The 15,479-nt window shown below is 31.1% G+C and overlaps 2 protein-coding genes and 1 non-coding gene across 3 annotated transcripts; 1 reads left to right on the plus strand and 2 right to left on the minus strand.

Annotated features, from left to right (window-relative positions):
* Positions 1-4,613: 4,613 nt before the first annotated feature.
* LOC120264474 (BTB/POZ domain-containing protein At1g03010-like) lies at positions 4,614-8,254 on the plus strand. The gene is made up of 4 exons (XM_039272287.1): positions 4,614-4,763; positions 5,621-5,687; positions 5,921-7,114; positions 7,538-8,254. Exons 1-4 carry the CDS (start codon positions 4,672-4,674, stop codon positions 8,075-8,077), a joined length of 1,893 nt encoding a protein of 630 aa, XP_039128221.1. The 5' UTR covers positions 4,614-4,671; the 3' UTR covers positions 8,078-8,254.
* A 719-nt stretch (positions 8,255-8,973) lies between these two features.
* On the minus strand, positions 8,974-9,047 carry TRNAN-GUU. Its single transcript has one exon. It is a non-coding gene; the product is annotated as a tRNA-Asn (tRNA).
* Positions 9,048-9,221: 174 nt separating this feature from the next.
* LOC120265970 (probable GTP-binding protein OBGC1, chloroplastic) lies at positions 9,222-13,768 on the minus strand. Its single transcript, XM_039273914.1, has 6 exons — positions 12,801-13,768; positions 11,878-12,151; positions 11,258-11,549; positions 10,420-10,579; positions 9,514-9,622; positions 9,222-9,431 (listed from the first exon to the last, which is right to left on the minus strand). Exons 1-6 carry the CDS (start codon positions 13,757-13,759, stop codon positions 9,360-9,362), a joined length of 1,866 nt encoding a protein of 621 aa, XP_039129848.1. The 5' UTR covers positions 13,760-13,768; the 3' UTR covers positions 9,222-9,359.
* Positions 13,769-15,479: the final 1,711 nt, after the last annotated feature.

Consider the following 15,479-nt stretch of genomic DNA (forward strand, 5'->3'; position numbering starts at 1 on the left):
TTCATGCATTTCTATAATGGTGCAGAAGGAATTTGTAGAATAATAATAATAATAATAATAATAATAATAATAATAATAATAATAATTATTATTATTATTATTATTATTATAATTATTATTATTATTATTATAATAATAATAATAATAATAATAATTATTATTATTATTATTATTATTATTGCTACTTCTATAATAAGGTAATTTTTTTTTTTCTAGAATAAATAAACATGTTTCATGGAGTAAAAATTTTAGGAGGCTACTATATTATTATCGTTTTCCACTTTGTTCACTCAAATTTCGATTAGTTTATTTCAATCACCCTACATTGACTTTATTTCACCATGAGGTCACCTATAAGATTTCGATCAATTTTTCTGTTGAGTGGTGTGTGGGAAATACATATCAGTATGCATCTTACCAGGCTTCTCATGAAATACTGATATATATGCTTATGTGTATTTCTAACACACCTTGCTAACATGTCTAAGCCAGTGTGGATTAAATAAACTTTAATTTAATGCATAGCGCTGTAATTAGATGGCCAACTCGAGCAAAAAATTGATCGGAATTTTTATGAATGACCTCTTTATGAAACAGAATCAATGTAGGGTGATTGGAAAAAGATAAATTAAAACTCAATGAGCAAAGTGGAAAATGGTCATAATAATAGAGTGACTTCCTAAAATTTTTACCCTCGTTTTTCACTTAGGGGTTGTTTGTTTGGCCGGATTTGAAAATCCTTGGCTTTGAGAAATCTTTTGTTTATTTCAATGGATTTCAATCTCTTTTGTATTTTCAAATCCAAAAGTCTTGGGATTATGGAATTCGGCCAAAATAACCGAATTTCAAAATCCCATCCAGTAAATCCCATCTAGTAATTAATATACTAATTATATTAATTACTTATAATATTAATTACACTATAATTATATTTTATAAAATATTAAATATAATATAATTATAGTATAATTAATATTAATAATATAATATATAATTGATATATTATATTATATTAATTATTTATTAAATAATTAATATATTATATTTTATTATAATAAATTAAGTATATATTAATTATATTAATTACACTATAATTATATTTTATAAAATATTAAATAAAATGCAATTATAGTGTAATTAATATTAGTAATATAATATTTAATTCATATATTATATTATATTATATTATATTAATTGTTTTAATAAAGAAGTAATATATTATATTTATTATAATAAATTAAGTATATATTAATTACATTAATTACTCATAATATTAATTATACCATAATTATATTTTATAAAATATTAAATAAAATATAATTATAGTGTAATTAATATTAGTAATATAGTATATAATTGATATATTATATTATATTAATTATTTTAATAAATAATTAATATATTATATTTTATTATAATAAATTAAGTATATATTAATTATATTAATTACTCATAAAATTAATTACACTATAATTATATTTTATAAAATATTAAATAAAATATTATTATAGTGTAATTAATATTAATAATAAGATTTAGAAGCGGTTTTACGTCTTTGTCTTGGACATTTATGCTATTGTAATAAGCAATTAAGTTATAATTTTTATCATACTCTAATGTATCATAGACATCTAAATGTCCCTTTTCTATCATTTCTATTTCTAGTCTTATGCTTCCACATGTAAAACAACTTAACTTATTTTTATAATCTCTTGTTTTATCAAATTTCCTAACATGTTTATCTTTATTCAAATAAGGTTTCCTAAGACATCAAACGCAAATTGGTTTGAAACCATTTATGGAGATGATAAAATCTTTGACAGCATGCTAGATGAAAATATATTCAACTATTTAGTAGGAGTATATGAAGCAACACAGATAGAATTATTAAATCCGAATGTCCTGTACAAAACAGGAAATTTAAATTTTAATACCCAGTTGATAAGAATAAATAGAGAAGAAGAGATATTTGTATCAAGAGAAGAAGTATAATATATAATTAATATATTATATTATATTAATTATTTAATAAAATTTAAATTAAAAAATCTCTTTAACCAAATACAAAATTTTGTGATTCAGCGTTATAAATACATCCAACCAAACACTGGATTTGACTCTCCTGAATTTTCAAATACAAGGATTTGTAAATATAAATCCACTGCATTTTCAACTACATCCAACCAAACGACCTCTTAGAAAAAACTTTAACGTACTTTATCTATTTGTATAATAATAATAATAATAATAATAATAATAATTATTATTATTATTATTATTATTATTATTATTATTATTATTATTTGTAAATGTTAATATGTAGGTAATAATTAAAGTTTAGTGAAATGTGGGGTCTAAAGTAGGCGCATGCATATACTTTTAATATTTATATAGTTATATATAGATGTTATTTTGTCTGCCATAATGAGAGGCACTAGGTTTGCTACTCCCAAATTCCCAATCATGCCAAAACCCCAACCCCTCATTTGCTAACCTTGTCCCACCATGCTTCCCCTCCAACCCAACCACAACTTTCTCACTTAACATATGATTCAATCATTTCTTTATCCACTTTTTAATTTTCTTTTCTTTTAGTATTTTAGTAATTATAATTATGGGAAAGAAACATAATAATAATAAAGTAGAGACCAAAAAAATATTTGCCTATTTTTACATACAAATTATAAATATATAAATTAAACTATAAAAAATTTCCTTTACTTTAATAAAAAAAAAAAAAAAAATCTTATTTTCATTAAAATTAATTATAATCTCATTATATATAATAACAAAAATTTATTAATAAAAGTTGATTGAAGTGACCAATGTTTGGGTCTAAATGGTTTTGAATTTGAGTTATTATGCACATAAAAAAACACTTGCCAGAGAGAAGTTTATTGTTTTATAAAGCTTTCAGTACCTTGTTTTTTCCGGTCAATTAATAATTAAAAAAAAAAAATCGGGTTTGAATCGATTTTCCGGGCCTTATTAAGCCCAAACACAAAAAAGAAGGGTCCACAACAAAATCCATCCATGGATCTCATGTAACTCTCATCATCACATCATGACTTTGCCATTTTTGCTTTCCAGGCAATAAAAACTTCACCCCCCAAAAAAAAAAGTTTAATAAAAAAATAAAAAAAGTGTGACATTTAATTAAAAATATAATTTTAGGACATTTAAAACAATATAATAACATTCAGGGTTAGTGATGAAGCATGATTGCATTTCTCTTCTCCATAAAACACTGCAAAATTATCTGGAATCATGCAAATATAACCCCACAAAAACAACAAAAATATCAAACACTAATCAATATGATGGAATTAGATTTCATGAGTGGCCACAACCCCACCATGAAACTACTTTTAGCAAGAAAAGTGGGGGAGAAAGATGGCATGTACATTTTAATTAATTTTTAAAGGGAGGAACTGATTGGTGATTACTGTTTATGCCATTAGATTATTAAAAAGTGTTTTTCTTTTTCATTTTACAGCCTCTCAATGAAGTGGACTTCATATGATTATAAAGTTCTTGAGTTATTATTTTATTTATGTAACACAAAAACTTAAGCCGACATGATACTTTTGTGCATTTGAACCTAAAATTCATATGATATTTGTTTTTGTTATTACTATTGTGTGTATTATTAAAGTAAAAAACTTGTAAATAATGATATGCGGATAAGATCAATCATGGTAAAATTTGTAATCCAAATTCAATTTGATTAGACTTGAATAACATTCTTAGTAGGATGTGTAACCCAAATTCTATTTAATTAGACTCGGAAAACTTCTATTTATGGATTTATGCAAAAAATCTAGATAATCAAATGTCACATAAAAACTAGATTTTTTATGATTTATCACATCAATAATTAAACTTGTTATCGAAATAAAGCTTATTTAAACATATGTTATATATATATATATATATATATAACTTTAGCAAAATATGTGTAACCTTTGCTCTAATCAGTGTCTTTTTAATGGATTTTCCATTAAATTTTTATGTTATTATTATTCTTCTCTGTTTTTACAATTTTGATATAAAATTTAAAAATTTAATATAATTTTTTAGTGGTAATAATTTTTCGGAGCTGCTTTGCATCTCTAATCCCATTAAATTTGTCATATAAGAATTTTTTTACCAAACCATGTCAATCTTTAAGTTTTTTCTGTAATTATTTATTTTATTATTTGTATTGCATCCATTGCTAATTTAAAACTTGCAAACTATAATTTCTATAAAATCTCACAATTTGTTTATACTTCCACACTCAATTCCTTTCATATCATATTAGATAAGATCAACCCAACACAAAACTCTAAAGTTGAGAACAAATTTTTCAATGACATTAATCTTTGAACTTTTGAAAATCAGAAACAGAGACCTTTCTCTTTAATCTTTTTAATTTGATGTCAATACTAATCCAAACACTGTTTAGTTTTTAGAAGAAAACTATTACCTTTTGTATTACTTTTTATATATGATTTTGGAAAAAGGAAGAAGCATTAGAAAAAGCTCTATCCCATCAATTGCTAGTATGGTAATACACTAGCCTTTCTTTACTGACCACCTTTTCTTTTTTCTCTTCATAAATTGCCATGCTCTCTTGCTCTTCTTCTCTTCAAACTTCAAAGTAATACCATTCTTCAAGTTTAGTGAGACATGGGAATAGCTACAGTTAGTGAGTTGAAGCAGAGTGTTTCAGGGAAGAGAACATTTAGGCCAAGTTTGAGCACTAGACATACTATTGACTGGTACTTCTTTGGGTGTTGACTTCTTTTGTGTTTTAGTTCTTTTGGTTAAAAGTTCATATGACATTCTTCATGTTCTTTTGATCCAAATTTGGTTTGTTAGTTTAGTTAATGTATTTCAAGTGATGAATGAGTTTTCCAAGAAGCATTTGACATAAGAACAGCAATTAATCTCATGTTTTTAGTATTAATTTATCATTCTGGTCTCTTGTGTGTTCTAGTTTTTTTGTAGAAAAAGTTAATAGAATGTTCTTCTTCATGTTCTTTTAATCCAAATTTGGTTGATTGATTTGGTTTGTTAGTTTATTTAATGTATTTCATTGTGATGGATGAGTTTTCATGAAGCATTTGACATAGAAACAGGAATTCATCTGGTGCTGTCATATTAATTTATTAAATTTTGATCTCTTTTATGTTTTATTTTTTGTGATAAAAGTTGATAGAATTTTCTTCTTCATGTTCTTTTAATTCAAATTTGATTGACTGGTAGATTAGTTCATGCATGTTCCTATGTGATGAATGAGTTTTCCAAGAAGCATTTGACATAAGAACAGCAATTAATATGACTTTGTTAGTCTTAAAATATCATTTTAATCTCTTTTGTGCTCTAGTTTTTGTGGTAAAAGTTAATAGAATGTTGTTCTTCATGTTCTTTTAATCCAAATTTGATTAAATGAACCTCAATTAATCTGAAAATTTCATGGCGATGAATGAGTTTTCCGAGAAAGTTTTAACTGAATGACAGAAATTTTTAATCTGATGTTTTTCAGGAAGCATTTAACAAATGAACAGAGACTTTTAAATCTTCCAAACAAGACATAATTAATATACCATTATTTATTAATCTCATTCTTTTTCAGGCCTCTTTCTGATGTTTCAAGTGATCTCACTGTTGAAGTTGGAACATCAAGCTTTGCACTTCACAAGGTATTGTTTTCGTTCTCGATCCAACTTAATCAATCATCGTAGAGCTCGTATGTTTATTACTCGAAGAAAATGTGAACATGAACATAACTTGATTTCCTTATTTGTCTTTGATTTTGGATTTGAACAATATATAATCTATTCGGGTTTTTCTTTAAACAAAATGTTATTTAGAACTTCATATAATTTGAAGAATTTATTTTGCGGAATTACATTTCTACTTGTTTTTCCTGCAGTTTCCTTTGGTTTCGCGGAGCGGAAAAATCAGGAAGCTCATTTCTGAAGCAAAAGACACAAAGGCGACACGAATAAATTTGCAAGGAATACCCGGTGGAGCAGAAGCTTTTGAGCTGTCCGCGAAGTTCTGTTACGGTGTAAACATTGAGATCACACTGTCCAATGTCGCAATGATTCGTTGTGCAGCTCATTACCTTCAAATGACCGAAGAATTTGCAGAAAAAAATTTGGCTACTCAAGCAGAAAGTTATCTCAGAGAGACAGTAATCTCAAACATTTTAAATTCGATAACCGTATTGCAAAGATGTGAGATGCTACTTCCGGTAGCCGAAGAAATCAATCTGATTAGCAGAATTATTACTGCAATTTCATCAAATGTCTGCAAAGAACAACTGACTTCAGGTTTATCGAGACTCGAAACAAACTTGGCTTCGAAAAGTAGTACAATTGACAGAGAATTAGCATCTGATTGGTGGGGGAAAAGTTTAGCAGTGCTCAATCTTGATTTTTTTCAGAGAGTGCTGTCGACGATGAAATCGAAGGGTCTCAAACAGGACACAATCAGTAGGATTTTGATAAATTACGCGCATAATTCTCTGCAAAGTTTGATTGTTAGAGACATGCAATCATGGAAATGTAGCTTTTCCGACGAAGAAAATCAGAAAAAGCAAAGAGTGATTGTGGAAACTATAGTGGGTTTACTGCCGACACAATCAAGAAAAAGCCCGGTGCCGATTGCATTCCTTTCCGGGCTTCTTAAAACTGCTGTAATGGTTTCAGCATCCTCCATTTGTAAAGCAGACTTGGAAAGAAGAATTGGATTTCAACTTGATCAAGCCATTCTTGAAGACATTTTAATCCCGGCAAATCCTCAAAACAATGGCCATCAGACATTGTATGACACAGATACGGTGTCGAGGATATTCTCGGTGTTTCTAAATCTCGATGAGGAAGACGATGAAGGAGCTCAACTGAGGGAAGAAAGAGATGTATGTTATGAGTACGATAGCCCGAGATCGCCGAAACAGAGTGTGATAATAAAGGCGTCGAAACTCATGGACAGTTATCTTGCAGAAATTGCTCTTGATTCAAACTTATTGCCGTCGAAGTTTATTGCTCTTGCAGAGTTACTCCCTGATCATGCCCGCGTAGTGAACGATGGATTATATAGAGCTGTCGACATTTTCCTCAAGGTATGTCACTGTTATATTGCCGAAATCTTTTGCATTCTTCCAATGCTTTTTTGAACTCCATGATGAAATAAATTTGAGTAAAAATTTATGACATTTTTAAATGATCAGTGGAATGCATGCTTTGGAAGATGATAAATGATTAATTTGAAACAAATTGATGTAACATTAGTATATGAAAAACAGAATTAGCTTTACTGAAGAAAAGCCAAACTCCTTGACATCATATTATGGGTTTCAAGTATCAGAAATTCTTTCTAGATCACTAGACACACACACACTAAGATTTTCCAATTTTAGTACAAAGAATGATTCTTTGAAACAAATTGATAGAGCATTAAGCTTTGAGAAAACATAATTGATCAAATCTGAACAATTAAGCTATGTATATATATGAAAAACAGAACTAACTAATTTGAAATTCAGGTTCATCCAAACATCAAAGAATCAGAAAGATACAGACTATGCAAAACCATAGACTGCCAAAAGCTCTCACAAGAAGCATGCAGCCACGCGGCGCAGAATGAACGATTACCGGTGCAAATGGCAGTGCAAGTACTCTACTTTGAGCAAATTCGACTGCGAAATGCGATGAATGGAAGTCATGACCAGTTCTTCTTTGGATCAGCAAATGGACAGTATCCTCAGAGATCAAGCAGTGGAGTAGGAAGCGGCGCAATCTCACCGAGAGACAACTATGCGTCGGTTCGAAGAGAAAACAGAGAATTGAAGCTTGAAGTAGCAAGAATGAGAATGAGATTAACTGATCTTGAAAAAGATCATGTGTCAATGAAACAAGAACTAGTGAGGGCCAATCCTGCAAACAAGATTCTGAGATCATTGACAAAGAAGCTTGGGAAATTGAATGCATTGTTTAGGATGAGAGATGTGAAGCCATTGAATGCAAAGGCAACATCAGAAGCAAGGCTTTTGTTTCAGAGAAGAAGACGTCACTCGATTTCATGACACTTGAAATTTGTTTTACGTGCATGAATTTGCATGGATTTGTGGTCATTTGTCTGTTTTTGTTACTGCATTTCACTGATATTGGAACTCTCTTTGTTGTTTTGGATTTATAGTTCCATACTTAGAGAGCCATCTGTGTATAATTAAGTTCTATATATATATATATTTGTAGTTTGAGATTGTGTTTGTTTGTTTTACTAGAATTGGTTGTTGTTTTGGATTCATAATTTGTACTTAGAAGAACTTGTTTGTGATTAAGCTTCTTTTTTTATGGTATTAAATACTCTGTATCTACTCATTAGAGATGACAATTGAAGAAAAATAAATGTTTAACATAAAAACTACTTAAAGATAATTAAGAATTTTGGTTTAATAATATAATTTGGAGTGGTCTTTTAGTTAAGGTTTTTCATAATTAATTTTTGGAAGGTTAAATGCTAGACGTTCACTTTCTGTAACTAAAAATTTACCGAATCATTAAGAAAAAAAGAAGAAGAAGAAACTAAGGAAAATCTAAAAAGAGTGATATATATATATAGAGAGAGAGAACTGGTAATTTAAGGACATCTCTAAATTTAAAAACTAAAGACGTCCCATAACAATTGTTAAATTGTTTACCTGTGCAAATAGCTGTACAAATACTATACTTTGAGCAATGATTTAACAGTTGTTGTTTTATTATAAATATATTTCCCAAAGTGAAGTTAGTGATAATCTCACCTCTATGATTAATAATGAAACAACTGTTAGATAAATAATCTAATAGACGCTATAAACAAATGATATTAAAAAATAAAAATAAGATCCCACCAAAATATTCAAATAATTAAATGTTATAAAATTTATCTAAATAATAATTATATAATTTAAATTTTTAAGAATAAAAAACAAATAAACGCTAGAGGAAGGGCTTGAACCTTCGACCTTATGGTTAACAGCCATACGCTCTAACCAACTGAGCTACTCCAGCTCTCACAATAGGCTTTGTTTATTAAATAACATTTCAACTGAGTTGTATAACAAGAATCAATGATACACAGTCATAATATTTTCCATGACACACTGCATGCCACTCAAACAATAACTTATTTTGCTGATTCAAACTTATATCACATCCATTTGAGGCCTTTTTTGCAACATTGCCTTGGAAAAAAAATATTCAATTGGCAGGAGATTGCCTTTCCATTGCAGATGAAACAAGAACATATAACAATTGCTCCTCATCAAAATTGTAACTTCTGTTGATAATCTTATTCTAACCGTAGTAATACCGATATTTTCTTCACCCAACAGCCTGTTTTTTTGTTCTTGATGGGCCGAAGGTTTCATCTGCGTCATGCCACACCATCTCCATCTGGAATTTGTAGTGAAACTAGTGCTCAGATCTAAATTTATCATAACAAAAAAACGAGCATTAAGAAAAAAAGAATTTATACCTCGCCCACAATGACCGTGTCGCCTTCTTTGACACCTTGTTTCATTAGAGACTTATTAACTCCACAGGCTTCCAAGGCATGTTGAAACCTTCTTAAAGATTCTGAATACCTGTTTCACAGATTATATAGTCCTGTAAAGCATTGGCAAACACATGAAAGTGCTTGTTCCAAAGAAAATTAACTGAGACTAGAACAAGAGTTCACTTTCAGAGAAATTGGTTAAAGAAATTATTATATTATTACTAGACGCAAGTCAAATTTCAACACTACAACAAGGTAACAAAATGACGATTTCAAAATAAAGCTTGCATCATCCTACCTCATATAAAATGCAGGCTTCATGGGCAAATGATAATACAAGCAGTGCTCAAGTATTGAACTAGAGGAAGCTAAAGTTGGTTAATGGCATACTCTACTCATAAACAATATTTCTCAGCTGATATTTGACATTCCAGTGTAGCAATTTTTTGTTGTTCATCATAAGCTATCCTGCATTCTGAATTTCTCATCATTTTTTTTCTAAGTACTATCATGTTGAAAGCTTAAACAAATAAAGGTATGAATCTTGTCAATGGAGAGATATTATGTGGCTTTCCAATTCAAATACTGGAACCTTAAAAGAGTAAATTGGTTGAGCAAAACCAGCACTATGTCAATTTTATTCTTATCTGCTAGCAAGAGTACTTTGATTTGATACGTAAAATGCAACTATCATATTTCCAATAACAGAGATATTGGACAAAAGGTGAAAATTATTAGTTTAAAAAAGACTAGACAAGTGAATTACTCCTGCCAATATGGGGTCTAAGAGGTAAAAGGTAAGGCTAGTGCACCAATAAAAAATAAGGGTAGACAGTATTAAACGCGCTATATATATATATGCAAAAGGAAATAAATAGCACATACTGCCAATTTGTCATTTGAACAAAACGTTGTATTCCGGCTCCGACTACATGCCATGTGTTAGTACTGCTTTCGTGAATGATTTCAAAGTCACTCATTGAAACACTCCTTTGCTTTCTCACAGTATCAGCAACATGATTCAGGTTTGCCAGATCTGGATATTCTGAATTTGCAGAAGAGAGCACTGTTAATGTTGTTGAAAAGCAAGCATATAGGGGCACTCAAAATTTATATCACAAACATCTTTCAAAGTATGCAAGTTAAACTGAATTAAGAAACTACCAAGTCAACCTTCATCATTAACTGAATGAGTGTCAGGGGGAAAAACAACATAAAGAGGATAGATTCATCAAATTAAGGATCAGAAAAAGGCATTATCAGAAGACTATGGAGATGAATCCTTAGAAAATAAAGACAATCTGATATGATAATCATAGAAAAGTCAACATTTCCTAATGATTGTAAAGAATTTTCCACATGTATTACCCTCTTTACTTAAAAGCAGGATGTTATTGAATGATGTATTGTTCAAGTAAGAGAAAATAAAATCCAAAAATTAAGAAGCACTAGTTCTCCGCATGGAACATCCTCTACCATTGCTTTCTTTTCTTAAACTAACCAGGGGCCTTTTCTTAGAAGTGTGTGACTAAGGTGATTTACAAGTTAACATGGAAGAGAAGGCAAAAAGCAGTTTGTGACAGGCATAATGCAAATTCATGTACCTAGAAAATTCAATTGCAACATATCACATGCATTTGGGTTCTGTACCACATGTATGAGATCAAATTTGGCAAGCTCAACACAATGAACGGAGCATAATGAACACAACAAAAAGCACAACCTTCAACTTCTTTTCTTGCTTTTAATTGTTTCTGCAATAGTTCATAAGAAGCAAGCACCACACCATGAGTTCCTTGCCTGTTCATTGCACTGATGCAAAACACATGAATACCCTGGCTTTCTAGGTGTTGCTTGAATGCATTCCAATTCTCAGTTGCTTCTGGTAGATCCATTTTATTATATGCAACCAAGTATGGCTTTTCTGCAAGTTCTGGACTAAATAGCTCCAGCTCTAAGCGAACAGCATCAAACTCATACGCTGGCTGCTGTCCCGAACCATCAACAACATGTATCTAAGTGCCAAAAGAGAAGATACATCAGTATTTGCAGTAGAAGATGCGCCCAAAATTAAGATTTAAAAAAAAAAAACCCAATAAATCAATAGGAATAAAGATGCTTAACAAAAGACCAATGCAAGAAATAATCCCTCGACCATCAAGTTAACCAGTAGTTCTACTAGTCTTCTACAAAAGTGAGAAGTTGCATCATCATAATTCCCTTCAGTTACTACTGTATAGATAGAGATAAACCCTTGATCATCAAGACACCCAAGGGAAAACTATAAGTTTAAAGTTGGTTGTCTATTATGTGGCCCACAAACTTAAAAAGAAGTTTTGTTACCAAGACAGAACATCTTTCAGTATGCCGTAGAAATTCATGACCTAAACCAAAGCCTCGATGTGCACCTTCAAGCAAACCTGGTAAATCGGCAACAACCATTGTGGCATCAAAATCCAATGAAACCACCCCCAAATTGGGAAGTAAAGTCGTGAAGGGATAATTTGCTATTGTTGGCTGGGCCGCACTTATAGCACTTAAAAGGGTGCTCTTTCCAGCATTTGGGGCACCCACAATTCCAACATCAGCAACCAGTTTTAACTCTAAATCCAACCACCTGAAGGGAAAAATGAACTACATATCAAAATATGCACTACTTATAAAAGGCATTCATACGGTTCAAAAAGAATGAAAACAACCCACTAAACTCACAATCATAATCTTGCTAGAGTAGTGGAAAGATAGGTCTAGGGTAAACCATACTAAAATATGAATATTCATTCTTAAAGTACTACCAACATGATGACCTTTTTCTACAATCTGTATTAGTTATAATGATAGTCTAACGCTAATTGTATTAGTTATAATGATAGTCTAACACTAATTTGATCTTCAAGAAATCGTCAGTTATTATCATAAGTAAATGGTCATTCAGAACAATTAAACAATGTCAAAATGACTTTAATTGATTGGAGTAGCCAGGTAAAAGTTTGCAGGCTTGTATAGTGAACAGGATACATAAAAAAATGAAGTAAATAAAAAATTCTATTGGACCATCATCACATAGTTCAGCATTTATCCAATTATGCACGGCCAATCAATCCAAAGTCCCTATCGACCAGAAGTTAGCTCATAAGCACAATCCAAGAACACATGAACACTATACATTCTAGATTGCATTTTTTCACAAAACTATTAACACCAAAGTTAGTACTCACATTCAGAGATCTGATATGATGAAATTTGCCTTAAAAATGACAACTTACATTTCAGCGCCTTCTTCGCCATTCTCTGCAATCTTCGGCACCTTATTCATCCCTGTCTTGAAAGAAGCATTCCCCCGGCCACCTCTCCCACCAGGCAGCAGCAATGCCCTCTGCCCGGGCTTCACCAACTCCAGCAACACCTCCCCCTCCACTCCACCCTTCCTTGCCTCTCTAACCACAGTTCCCGGAGCCACCTTCACCACCACATCCTCTCCTTTGGCCCCCACTTGCTTCCTCCCTTGCCCATGTGCTCCTCTCCCAGCCCTAAAATGCACTGCTTTCCTAAAAGGCAGCAATGAATTCATAGACCCATCCACCTCCAAGTACACATCTCCTCCTCTCCCTCCATCTCCACCCGACGGGCCACCATACGGCACAAATTTCTCCCTTCTGAACGCCACCACTCCATTCCCTCCATCACCAGCCTTCACATAAATCTTAGCTCTATCAAAGCACCGCATCACTGCAGGCACTCCCTTCTCCTTAAAATCCCCACCTTTCTCCAAAAACTCCTCCAAATCCTCATACCCTTCGTACTCAACCGCCAAATCCAACTCCTCTTCCTCCGACTCCGAACCAAAGCTCGAGGTCAAGACACCATCTTCATCATCATCATCATCATCATCACCATCATCATCATTATAGGACTCAAACCCCATAAACTCCTCCTTCACGTCCTCGTGAAAAATCAAACCTTTCCGTGATTCCAGAGCTGAAGGAGAATCATGAAGGCGGACTTCAAGGAATGGGGCATCAGCGGCGGAGTCTTTGGGGGGCAAGCGGGTGTAGGTGGTGGCTTCGCCACCGGCGGAGCGGTAGGCAGGCGGCAGGGGTGGGAACTTGGATTTAGGCTTGAAATTACGATTGGGATTCCGGCCTGATGGTTTTCTAGGGTTTCGAGGTTTGGAGGAGGAGGAGAGAGGGAGGAAGGAGGAGAGAGAGAGGGAAGCGCACGCCATTGCCGCCAAAGGGAGTGGGAGTGAGAGCCTGAGGTTTCCATTTGGATGATGATTTATTGGGTTTGGGCCGGGTTTGGGCCCTTTTATTTTATAGAACCGAACCGAACCGAACCGAACCAACACTTTTCAAACCGGATCTGTTTAACAAACAACAACTACTTTCACTAATGCCCATAATTGTTTTGGAAAAATATAAAAAAAATTCTTTGTAGTTTCCAAGATTTACAAAATAAGAAGTGAGTTTGTTTTTTTCTCGATTTTCACGATGTGTGGTTTCTCATATTTGCCAAAAACCTCATTATAAGCGTGTTAATTTATAAGGACAAAATCATTATTTTATTTAAAAACTAACTCATATAATATAAAATATATAATTTTTTTTATTTTATTAATCTCTTCCAAAATTTTACTTAAAAAAAAAAAACTTAGATTTTAAAAATCAAACAAAGAAAATCATGTTTGAAAATATCTCACTTTTTGTTTTGCAAATCTCAGAAATATTTTGTATTTTTCCCTAATTTTTTTCAAAAAAATTAGTTAAATACTATTTATACATTTTCATTCTCACCCTAGAGTCCCTCTAACTTTTCTATTTACTTTTTACATTTCATTTTGTTTTATTTTTTTTCTTATTTAACCATGCATTTTTAAATATTTTGATAAAATATTAAAAACATTTTTACTGCCAGCTAGTGTATGGCAACGAACAAAAAAGGTGAGCTCACCTCCTTTGTGGCCTAGTGCAATTTGGATATTGGAGAGATGATTCCACGGAACTGGCTCCGTAATAGTTACTATAGAACTGAGATGTGGCTCAACCGTTGGATTGTCTTGATTTAATAACTTCTAAAGTAAAAGGCATGTGTCTTTTAAGATAATTACCAATATATCTCTAAATTATATAATAAAAACAATAAAATTTATAAACTCATGGCTAAAAATAAGGCATGTCTTTGTTCTGTGGTAGTTACCACATAACCGAGTTTACAAGATAAAAATTTTGTGTGTGATGATATTGTACGATGAGTGTGACATAAGAGGGTAAGCTGCAAGCAATGGCAAAACTAGAAACAAAATTAAGGGGGTGTTGAATTCAAATTTAAAAAAATATATATAAAAATTTTGAATAATTCTACTAACTCAAACTTGAAATTATAATAATATTAATCTATATAAAATATACATACATATAAAAATTTTGGGTTGAATGTAAAAAAAATTATTTTACCTACATAATTAACAATCAACTCAACTTACTAGCAACAAATAATGCAATTAAAAAACAACTTAGTGTAAATTCATAATCTAATTTAATTTGTAATCTAATAAACAATCAAAATTTTCACAACAATTAATAAAAAATATTTAACAAATTTTTATAATAATCAGAAAATTGGAAGAGATTGAGTGAACAGAAAAAACTCACCAATTGACTCAACCAAACCAACAAATGATCTGAAATTAAATTTTACTGTTGTACTATGTTTTTGACTTATAAGAGAGAAAAATTGCATTTAAACTTGATAGATAAGGATTACATCTTTCTTAGAGATTTTTGAGATAGTGGTTACATTTTTTTTTTCAAATTTTTATTTTATTTATTATAATATTTTTTTTACATTAATATTCTTAAAAAAGTTGATAATTTTAATTTGATAAATTCAATAAAAAAATATTTAAAATATAAAATTTAAAATTGATATAGGTTTCACTACCCATA

The sequence above is a fragment of the Dioscorea cayenensis genome, chromosome 7, assembly GCF_009730915.1.
Source record: "Dioscorea cayenensis subsp. rotundata cultivar TDr96_F1 chromosome 7, TDr96_F1_v2_PseudoChromosome.rev07_lg8_w22 25.fasta, whole genome shotgun sequence".
Lineage (NCBI taxonomy): Eukaryota > Viridiplantae > Streptophyta > Magnoliopsida > Dioscoreales > Dioscoreaceae > Dioscorea > Dioscorea cayenensis.